General features: G+C 43.4%; 1 protein-coding gene across 1 annotated transcript in view; it reads right to left on the reverse strand.

The window, feature by feature from the left end:
- ephx4 (epoxide hydrolase 4) overlaps nucleotides 1-12,197 on the reverse strand; it is a 101,686-nt gene that overhangs the window by 55,026 nt on the left and 34,463 nt on the right. Inside the window, exon 4 of the mRNA XM_042005731.1 lies at nucleotides 261-389. Coding sequence (XP_041861665.1) covers nucleotides 261-389 — 129 coding nt within the window. The remainder of the gene's footprint in view (nucleotides 1-260; nucleotides 390-12,197) is intronic.

Here is a 12,197-nt window from a genome sequence, read left to right on the forward strand (position 1 = left end):
CAAACACAGACAGATGCGCCAGTGATGGACAGCAGGCCACACACACCAGCGCCATCTTAGAAACAAGCTGTTCCAGCTTTATATCAGCTTCCCGTAATTAGATCTTTATCAGTTTCCTCTGAAGGCAAAAAAGTTCGACCATTTGGGTGAAAAGATTAAATTGAAATAGTATTATTAGTATTAGTATAAACAATTTTTCCTTCAACAAAACAAAGAGGAATGTCTGATGATCTGCTGGCTTGAACATGCTTAAATCATACCTGTGAACACAGTAGGATGGGGACAGTTGAGGACGATGAGTTTTGTCACCATCTCAGGATAGTGAATGGCAAACAGCCACGCTATGGTCCCACCCCAGTCATGGCCAACAAGGTAGCATCTGTTATAGCCTTGGAAGAAAAACAAATGCACAGTTACTTTCATAGAAGAGAGTAATGGGAAAAATTTAAGCTATATGTCCATTATCATGTTAACCCTCTTAGTGTCAAAGTTGCAAAATTGTCACAAGCACCAGACTGTGTCTCCAGAGAGTTGAAACTTGTTGCCACTTTCCATCACTAAATGGCAAACATGCAAAAACCTAAAGTCAAAAGCCTAGGTGAAACAATGATTTCTTATTTTATATATATGAAGCCAAAACAGTTTCAGTGGAATCGCTAGAAACTGAGGCCTCATGAAACATCGAGTCAAATTTGACACAGCTGCCTGAAATCATCTAACTGTGTGGAAACACTTGAGAGCGCCATCTGCTGGCTGTGGTTGTCTGATGCATCAGAGGTAACGTTAACACGGTTTCATCATTGCACGTCTGCCATCCCTGTCTCATCTTTGGTAGTGTTCAATAAAGGAAACATTTTCTACCTGGTGTTAACATCGTCTGTTGTTCATATAGATGATAAAGGGGAGCTGTTAACACTGGTTTAGGTAACTAGATCATGGTGTAATTTAAAGTATACCAATCTGTAATGACAGTAGTTGGCTACTCACAGCTACATTTGTATGTGTTAATGGAAACATGTGAGGGAAGGGGTGCTGGTGCAGCAAGTATAGTGATTGTGTTACTGATTTCATACAGTTTCACAACTTTGTAAAGTGTCATAGATTTTTATTTGAAAAAAAAAAGAAGAAATGTCCTCAATAATGTTTGGCTTCAGTCTGCCAGTGGAGGACACTGGTAGACTAAATCTCCAGCTTTGGAGAAGTTGCACCTGAAAGAAAAAAAAATTAAACTGCAATTAACCAACTTTAAAATCCATTAAAAATCTCTGCTGATGGTGATCAGAAACCAGCTCGGCTGTGGAAGATTCCACAGGTAAAGATTCTCCTCTGCAGCTGCAGATTGAGAAGTTTCTTCTGATGCTTCCAGATGAAGTTCATATGATTAACTTTAAAGTCTGTGTTTTGCAAGGCAATTTAAATAACAACAATATAAAGAAAGAGAAATATAGTCTACCTGTGATGTTGAAGGCACCTTTCGCTTCATTTGCACACTCTCATTTTCCAAGCTTGTTCAGCAGTTACCATGGCAACGGCATCTGTGCAGATGTTTGTTTCCCAAAAGCTAACATCATTCTAATGTGGGGGAGAAAAAAGGCTTTTCTTCAATCTGAAATTATGAATGGTTGCTAGCAAAATCTCCTCTCAAAAACCTTGGGCTTACAATGCAATTTAATCCTTTTTTTTTTTTTCTTCTTCTTTTTAACTTGTCCTGTCCAGCATCATAGCAGCAAAATGATAATCTGGTTGCTGTATCGTGCTGAACAAATTTGCTCTACCAAGGGGAGGCCTATGGGTAAGGCTCCTCTTGATAATGTGATTAATTTATTTATTTATTTACTTTGAATCACGGAATCTATGTAATCTTGCTGGACCTGACCGGAGGGGACAGAAAAAGATGGAAAATAGCAAAAAAAGAGCAAAAGGGAAAGAAGAAAGGAGACAAAAAGATCACAGACAGAAGGAAAACGACCCTTCAATCCACATCATCACCAGACAACAAACTGTTACACCTGTACATGAACACACCAGAAAATTTCCTACAACTTTACAAAAGCAGAAACACACACACAGAAAAAAACAAACAAACAACAAAACAAAAAAAACAAAAAAAACAAAAAAAAAAAACAGGGCTGCCAGTCATTAAGAGTTTTTAAATAATAACCAAATCAAATCAAAAAGACATAACAGCGACCAGATACTAACTCACAGGAAAAATACAATTTTTTTTCTTTTTTTTTTTTTTTTTCCTTTTCTTTCTTTAATAATTATCCCTTAATATTAAAAACCCACTAGACAACTCAGTGACTGTGTCAGCATGCAGAGCATGAGAAACAAGTGATCAGTGATGAAGAGTGGTGAGTGAGATCATGCAAATGCGACCTCGCCTCCACGGAGGCCAGAGGCAGACCAGGGCCTGGGCCGGGCCCTCAGCAGCAGACCCGGAGCACCAACCCATGCCACCCCACCACAAAGACAACTCCAGCTCCACCCGAAGGGCGGCAGAGAAGAGCCCCAGCAAGAGCCCCCCACGGTCCCGGGGCACAGGCCCCAGTGGGCCAAGATCAGCAGCCGCCGGCCCCGCCAGGGACCGGCCCACCCAGGGCAGCCCAAGCGAAGGGCCCAGGGCCCCAGGAGCCCAGAGGCGGCCGCCCCACCCCCCAAAGGCAGAGGGCCCGCAACATGCCCAGGAGGACCAGGCCCCCCCAGACAGCCACCCGGCGTAGGCCAGCACACACCCCGATGTTCCAGCCGCACACCCCGGGAACCAGGGTGCTATCGGCCCCCTCCCCCCACTCCCCATCTACTTCAACCTGCATCCCATATAACCCCACACCCTCCCCCGTGCCGCACCCACAATCGCTCACCACCACACAATCACGCCACACACAACCCTCCCACCATGCCCCGTGGGGGACACCCCAGGCGGACCAGCGGACAGCGGGCCCCAACCCCCATAGAGCCAGCAGCCCACCAGCGCAGCCATCCCGGGACCCGGCCCCGGGGCAACCCCCCCCTCCTGCCCGCCCCCAGCCACACACAGGAGGAGCAGGGGTGTGAGAGGTCCCCAATACCCTCTCCCTCCCCGCTCCTGACTGTTTATGTAGTGTGTGTTGTGTGCAATTAAAATTGAGGGGCAGTGACTGCAATGAGCTGCGAGCCGGGCCACCTAAGTGGCCCCGCCCGCCATGCACCGCATGCCATGCCCCCCAGGTGTTGTTTGTGTGTTGTGTTTCTTGTGTTTTGGTGTCTTGGTGCAATTAAAACTGAGAGGCGAGCAGCCACGGGGTGCATCCAAGGAGACCACTGAATGGTCTCCTCCGTTCCACCCCTCATGGTCCCACGCCTCCCAACTCCCTACGTGTGTGTGTGTGTGAGACAGAGAGAGCGGGAAGTAAGAGGGGTCCGGGGATGTACGTCCAGAGGGAAGCAAACTTCCCTCTGGATGATGAGCCTTTAGTGGCATTAGGCACCCCTGCTCCCCAGGAGGCCCCCCAGGGCAAGACAGGCCAGGAGAGGCCGCCCCCCACGACCGGGCCATTCAGGGACCGCAGCCAGTGAGCCGCCACCCACCCCAGAAAGTTCCCACCCTCCCACACCCCTAACGGGGAATGAGAGGATGGGGACAGCGGCAGACCCACGGCCCACCACCCCCAGGCCCGCCCAAGCCCCCCCCCACAAGCGCACTTAACCCCGCCCCAACCACACACAGAAACACATGCACACACCTATTTCCTTGCATACTCCTACTCATCATAACTCACATATGCCCTCTCAGCCCCACCCAAAAAATATAAACACTCGCACAGCATCCAACCCTCCCACTCTCACTCCCCAGACACACCCCCACTCATCTTAACACATGCATACGCACGCACACAAACATACCCCCCCATTCACACAAACATCCACAGTATAGACACACACACAACATACAAGTATCCCTGTCTCACACCCCAGCACCTCCCCCTATAATCCCCCGAATCCCACTCAGCCCTCCTTCAAACCCCTACACCCCCCCTGCCCCCGGGCCATACCCTGGGTCCCAGGGTGTCAACCAGACACCAGGGCATGCACCAACCCACACCATGGCAGCACATCCGGGCAGGCCCAGACCCCAGGCACATACGGAGCCCACCACCCCGGAGGGAGGAGGACCACCCCCAGGCACCAGAGCCCAGAACCCCCGCCCAGCCCGCCCCAGAATAGCCCGGCCACCCGGCTCAGGACCGACGCCCACCAACCCAGGCACCACCAGTGGCCTCACCCCCCGCCACGAGGCGACTCCAACCGCTGGCCCCCACAACCCCCGACGGGGACAGACTCAGAGCCACCCCCACCGCAGAGCAGCCCGGTCCCGCATCACGGGCAACCACAAAGAACCCGCAACCACCAGTCACTCCCGGCCATTTCTCAAACCCCCATAGCAACGAGGTCACAGTCCTCCGCCTACACTAAGTGATGGAACTAAGCACAGGGGACCAGAAGGAATGAGATTCAGCCGAATAGTTATTTAAGGAGGCAGACATTGTCTCATTACTGATGTGGTCAACTAAGAGATTCCTAAACTGCTGAATACACAGATTATTTTTGTTTTTCCAGTTCACAAGGATAGTTTTCTTTGCGATGCATAATGCTGTGCGTATCATGTGTGCAGAGTTAATTGCCATATTAATGTCACCCAAGTCACCTAGTAGACATAGTGCGGGGATTGTAGGAATATTACATTTAAACCATGTTGACATGTCCACACATACCTGAAGCCAGAACCTGCGGACAGGTGTGCAGGACCACAAGGCATGGAGGTAGTTATCTGGTGTGTTTTCATTGCAGTGTGTGCAGATGTTTGATTGTGACAAACCCATTCTGAACATCCTTTGTCCTGTATAATGAGTTCTATGCAGAATTCTGAATTGTATTAGTTGCATATTTGAATTTTTAGTCATTTTAAAGGTGTTTAAACATATTTGTGACCATTTATCTTTATTAAAGTTACTGGATAAGTCACCCTCCCATTTTGAAGTTGGAAGACAGATTGAGTCTTCTAGTTTAGATAATAGTCTATATGTTTTTGATAATAGCTTTGGGCATTGAGATTCATGAATTCTGCCACCCTAATAGGTAGCTGTAAGTTTAATTGATTAATGGTATATTTTTTACATATAATAGATTTAAGCTGGTGATATTCTAAAAATGTTTTGCTACTGATTCCATATTGTGAAGTGAGAATATTAAATGATAAGAAGTTTCCATTTTCTATTATATGTTCTAACTGTTTTATTCCTTTATTTTTCCATTGAATAAAATTGATAAGCTTTTTGTTTTGCAGGATGTCAGGGTTGTTCCAGAGGGGTGTAAACTTACATGGAAAAAGTGAGGATTTGGTTATTTTTAGAAAATCCCACCAAGCCACTAAGGAGGAACTGATATTGATGCTTTTAAAACACGTATGTGTTTTGATGGTTGAGCTGATGAATGGCAGATCAGAGATAAACACATCCTCACACAATGCTTGCTCTACATCTAACCATGATTTATCCAGACTGCTAGGTTTAAGCCATTTGGAGATATGCTGCAGCTTGTTAGCTAAGAAAACATGATTAAAGTTGGGTAGCTCCAATCCTCCTCTATCTTTAGTCTGTTGTAAAGTTTTTAGACTGATACGTGATGGCTTATTTTTCCATAAATATTTAGATATATGTGAGTCCAGTGACTTAAACCAGCTGGAGGATGGTTTAGTGGGTATCATTGAAAACAGGTAGTTTACTTTAGATAGAACCATCATTTTAACTGTGGCAACCCTCCCCATGAGTGATATGGGTAAGCGCCTCCACCGTGAGAGATCATCCTCTATTGCTTTAAGTAGCTGGACATAATTTAGCATTGTTAGTTCTGATAGCCTGGGGGAAATGTTTATGCCTAGATATCTAATGTTTCCAGACTGTATTGTAGTATTGGGTATGTTTTGTAGGTCACAGTTGATGGGCATAATAATAGTCTTAGACCAGTTAATAGAGTAGTCAGATATTGATGAGAATGTGTTAATAAGTGTGATTGTCTGGGGGAGAGACGTCGGTGAGTTCTGGAGAAAGAGTAATACGTCATCAGCATAAAGACTTATCTTGTGTTCTATATTTTTGGCATGGATTCCTTTAATCTCTTTATTTATTAATGCAATTTAATCCTGTCAGGGAAGCTGTGGATGTGATGACCCAAGTGCAGGCTGGTGAGGCAGGAGGCAGACCGGTCCAGGTAAAAGGTTTTAATAAGATAATAATAAAACCTACTAAACAAAAAGACTCCAGTGGCAAAACTCTATCATCTAAACAACACTAACTGACAACAAACAAACCACAGAAAGCAGGAAGCAATGAACTGGAAAGGGAGGAACTATTAAATACACTGAAGGCTTAACAAGGCACAGGTAAGGTGAATGAACAACTGAGGTGAATTAATAAGCAGAAACCAAAAAAGAAAGAAAAAAACAAAACAAAAAAACACAGAACATGACACGAAACTCCAAAAAACCAAGAACATAAACTAAAAACATGTCAAAAACCAAACACATTAAACAAGAACATGAAAAATGAAAAATGCATTTTAAAGCACTGATTGATTAACAACTTTTGTTCCTTCGAAATACCCGGGAGCAGCTCAACACTCATAGACATCATAACAAGGCCTTGGTTGGTGTGGTTATGTGAGTTTTGTCATGCTTAATGTGTGGGAACAATGCTTGCGACACTTTCGTGTCACGCGCTGAACACATACTCAAGCAGACGGGCTGGAGTGCAACATCACTAGAACTCGCCCTTTACACATATGACAAATCTCAGAGTTGTTTATTTACATGTACTGACAACACGTTAGACAAGATCCTTCTGCCATTAGGTCTGTTGTCGCCTAGAAACTGACCAATCAGAGGATTAGATATGTCAGCTCCCGCTTCCACCTTCAGAGTCTCAAAACTCCAGCAGCTGAGCATACAATGACAGATATGAGAGTGTGCTGGTCACTTCCACAGGACAATGGTCCACACATGTGGACATAGTGCATGCGATTGGATTTCAAGGGTGCCCCTTCTGGAATTAAAGAAACCAAAGACATGTCTATAAAAGAAACAACATAACACTCTGCATGCTGTGTTCACATAGAGTTAAAATGTCTGAGAGCAGAGTAGCCTACCATTGCTGCACTTCTGAAGACAGCTATACAGGATCTGTTAAGGAATTTTAACGTTCATATAAAACTTTTTAATTCTTGATATTTTTATTTCTATTCAATATATCGGATTCAATGTAGGAGAAACACTGAAGTTTCTGTTGCTAGTTACTGTGATTTTAAACACAAGTTGTTGTTCACAATGTGTTGGACTGTAGTGTGTATGATGTGGACGGCAGTATGAATGATGTAGTCCGACATGTGGATTAGATGGACTGCAGTATGTATGATGTGGACTACAATATGTATGATGTGGACTACAGTGTAGATGCTGTACACTTCAAAGGGGATGATGTGGATAGGAGGGCAGATGATGCGGACTACAGTGTGCATGATATGGACTCCAGTGTGGATGATGTGGACTACAGTGTGCATGATATGGACTCCAGTGTGGATGATGTGGACTACAGTGTGCATGATATGGACTCCAGTGTGGATGATGTGGACTACAGTGTAGATGGTTTGGACTGCAGTGTGAATGATGTGGACTGCAGTGTGGATGATGTAGACTGCAGTGTGGATGATGTGGACTGCAGTGTGAATGATGTGGACTGCAGTGTGGATGATGTAGACTGCAGTGTGGACGATGTGGACTGCAGTGTGGATGATGTGGACTGCAGTGTGGATGATGTGGACTGCAGTGTGGATGATGTAGACTGCAGTGTGGATGATGTAGACTGCAGTGTGGATGATGTGGACTGCAGTGTGGATGATGTGGACTGCAGTGTGGATAATGTAGACTGCAGTGTGGATGATGTGGACTGCAGTGTGGATGATGTAGACTGCAGTGTGGATAATGTAGACTGCAGTGTGGATGATGTAGACTGCAGTGTGGATGATGTAGACTGCAGTGTGGATGATGTGGACTGCAGTGTGAATGATGTGGACTGCAGTGTGGATGATGTAGACTGCAGTGTGGATGATGTGGACTGCAGTGTGGATGATGTGGACTGCAGTAGGGCTGAACGATTTATCGTTTTCTGATCGAAATTGCAATTTCAGACAACGCGATCACGTGATTGTCAAAGCTGCGGTTTTTACAGCACTCCTGACTAACCCAGGATCTGTTGTGTCAACTATTTTACCCAACATGCCGTAATCCTACCATCCTGGCAAGCTCACCAATCAGAGGCGGCATTCTGCTCATGGACAGGTCATGCTAACCAATCAGTATTAACCTGCTCCTTGCGCTTTGAAATCGTTACACGTTTAAAAATGGCTTTAGCAGAACCAGAAGCGGAGTTGGGGAATTCAAACCCCAAGAAAAACAGTACATTGGTCATTTGGGAGTATTTCGGGTTTGAGGCTGCAGATGTGCACCAGAAACAGGTACTGTGCAAAACCTGTCGCGCTAAAGTTGCAACGTCTAGCGGAAACACAACTAACTTATACCGGCACTTAAAAAATCACCACAGGCATTTGCATGATGAGTGCATGACAAAAAAGTCTGGTGAAAAGTCAAGTGAAAATTATCCTCAGGCCCACTGTAGCAAACAGTCTACAATTATAGCATCGTTTCAAAGTTCAACTCCGTATGACAAGACCAGCAAAAGACACCAGGCGATAACGACTGCCATTACGCTCTACATTGCCAAGGACATGGTGCCTGTTAACACGGTCACCAAACACGGATTTAAAAACCTCCTCAGCACGCTGGACAGAAGATATGCAATTCCCTCCCGCACCTACTTCAGCAGGTTGCCATCCCACAGCTGTATGCAGAGTGTAAAGAAAAAGTGTTAACAGAGCTGAAACATGTGGAGGATTACGCCACAACTACAGATATGTGGCAGAACGACCGAACCGTATCTTAGTTTCACCGTGCATTTCATAAATGATAACTTTGAATTAAAAAGTCGCTGTCTGCAGACAGCGTACTTTCCCTCCGACCATTATATTGCCCTGGGATTGAGAGAGTGTCTGTCAAGTTGGGGTCTGAAAGAAGAGGCCCAAACATGCATCACAACCGACAATGCAGCAAATGTCATCAAAGCTGTGGAACTTAATGAATGGACCAGACTTCAATGTTTTGGACACAGGCTGCATCTTGCAATTGGTAAGTATATATATATATATATATATATATGTATATACATGTGTGTGTGTGTGTGTGTGTGTGTGTATGTATGTATGTATGTATATGTGTGTGTGTGTGATATTTACATAAATATTAGATGATGAATAATGTGTTATGTACTTTTGATCACTTATTTATTTAATGCTTTCTATAATATGGATTTCTTGGATTTCTTTTATTCTCTTGCTAAAATCTGCCTTGCAAAGTTTTCCATTATTATGACATTATCAGCCTGTAATGCTCATTTACTGTTTATGTTAATGTTCTTTTTTTTTTTTTTAGGTCCAGAAAATGCTGTTAAAGATGATGCAAGAGTTAAACGGGCAACAGGACTTCGCAAACAGATGGTTGGTGTCTTCTCTCATAGCTGGAAAAATAAGACGGCACTGAAAAAGGCACAGCAAGAATTACATTTACCTGAGCACTCACTAATTTCAGAGTGTCCAACAAGATGGGGTTCAAGGCAAAAAATGGTTGAGAGGGTGTTGGAGCAGAGCAAAGCGTTGTCTCAGGTTCTGTCTGAAGACAAGAAGACACGTCACTTGGTCCCCACTTGGACACAGATGCCCTTGAATCAATAAACAAAGCCATTGGTCCGCTTCAGGAATTTACAGATGCCCTGCCTGGTGAAGCCTATGTAAGTGTGTCGTACCTGAAGCCAGTTCTCCATCTCCTGAGAACATCAACTCTGACTAGAAGCGATGAGGACACAGATCTTACCAAGGAAATAAAGTCAAGAGCTCTTGGCTACATTGAAGATAAATACAGCAATCCAGCCACACAGGAGCTGATGGACATGACTTCGTTCCTTGATCCTAGATTCAAGACTGACATAAGTGCAGAGAATGTCCCACCCATCAAAGAGCAAGTGAAGATCGAAATGGAGCAGGTGGCATGAAAGGTACCTTTGTGTAGTTTAGTAATGTTTAGAATACCACATCAATACAAGTGACATTTTTATTACACTGATTGGTATTTTGTTTACATAGAATGCCCAACTGATCAAAATCACATCAGACTGCAAAACTTTGCCAGCTGTCATCACTCTGTTTTATAGGAAAAGAGGCTTGTCTCAGCACCACAGATGCACCACCAGGGTGCAGCAAAGGCAGACCCATCCACCACAGGGAAGGGAAAGTGGTCACTGGGCAGCTTCTTCAAGAGCAAGGTTGTCCCTCCTCTTTCCTTCACTATGGAGCTGGAGGATGCCATTAAAGCTGAACTGAACAACTACCTAATGACTCCTACTATCGATGGAGAGGAAGATCCACTGGCCTGGTGGAGAGTGCACAAAGTTAACTTTCAATGGCTGAGCAAACTGGCTCGTAAATTCCTGTGCTTACCAGCCACCAGTTCGCCATCAGAGAGATTGTTTGGTGCTAGTGGAAATGTTGTCACATGTCAGCGCTCATGTCTAAAACCATCTAAGGTTGACATGCTGGTTTTCTTGTAAAAAAATCTGTAAAGAGTGATGTAGAGATGTCAGGGAAGCAAGTATTGTTGTTAATTAAGTACTTTTGAGATTTTGTTTGTTTTGCATTTCACCCTGACTTGTAGTGTCAGCCTTTGTTATAAAAAAATATATTTTTCAGGAAAACTGCTCCATTTTTTACTTAATAGATGTGCAATAACTGGGTGCTGCAAAGCCATAAATGAATACCTGACATTTTTCAGAAGGGCAGAGGTAGGGCAAATTTTATTTTATTAAGAGTTTTCTTTTATTTCATTACATTTTTCAATTTCACGTAAAAATATGCAGGTTTCTTAATCTAGGATTGAATTAAGTACTTTAACTGCTGTTATAGATGTTGATAGTTGACTCTCTTGAGCCATAAAACACTGACGTTGACCTATGAGTGTAAGGCCCTTTATTCGAATTGTTGAATTTTGTTTTTCTATTTATTATTTATTGTTTTTAAATTGTTTTGTATTTTATTCAACTTTTTTTTAACTTAACAATATTAAGGATTTTTGCACTACTTTTTTCAGTTAAGACAGTCAAAGATGGCTCTTTTAATTCTGCAGTTAATAACTGCCATTGGTTAAGAACTTTAAAGAATGTGCATACATGTTTCTGTTAATAAACACATTTGAAAGCAGTTCTCACCTTTAGCTTTCATCCTTGTATTAGAGTAATAGCTTTTAATGCTTTGGTATAATGTCATTTTCTGTCATATTTGTATATGCTACTGTACGTTGTGAATATTGTACTGACGCTTGCTTTGAAAAAATCGCGAATCGAATTAAAATTGCAATATCGGGCAGAAAAATCGCAATTAGATAATTTCCTAAAATCGTTCAGCCCTAGACTGCAGTGTGGATGATGTGGACTGCATCAGTTATATGTGTGCATGTATATTTATATATACATATATGCATTAGGGCTGGGCACGTTAAAACATAAATCGCGAGTTAACGCAACAACTAACACCGTTAATTTCTTTTAATTACGTTTTAAGTTTTTTTTTTTTTTTTTTTTTTTTTGCTGCCTGCTGGCTTTGATGACAGAAACATGGCGTCCATGTCTCTCTTCCCTGCTGCAGCCGTGCGTCTGATGTAATCAGGAGAGAGCGGGTTTATTAACATGAAGAGACGTTTTCTGTCTGGAACTTAAAGAAGAAGAACCGACAATTATCTTTGTCTAAACCTGCAGATGGCAGAACATCATGATTTTTGGAGAAACTTTTATTATTATTATTATTTTTTAATAAATGTGGTTTTAATTTCTGCAAGACAGCAAAGGTAAGACATGCTTTCTGACTTCTACAGCATAAATCGGGCCTTCTTCTGCCTCTGGTTCGGTGAATCTTGGTCATATTAAGATGAAACTTCCAGCTGTGGAATCTGTGAGATGTGAGCTTTCAGTAGAGGAGCCGTTTGTTCGTGTTCATGGGGAAACATC

This window comes from Melanotaenia boesemani, chromosome 14 (assembly GCF_017639745.1).
Source record: "Melanotaenia boesemani isolate fMelBoe1 chromosome 14, fMelBoe1.pri, whole genome shotgun sequence".
Classification (NCBI taxonomy): Eukaryota; Metazoa; Chordata; class Actinopteri; order Atheriniformes; family Melanotaeniidae; genus Melanotaenia; species Melanotaenia boesemani.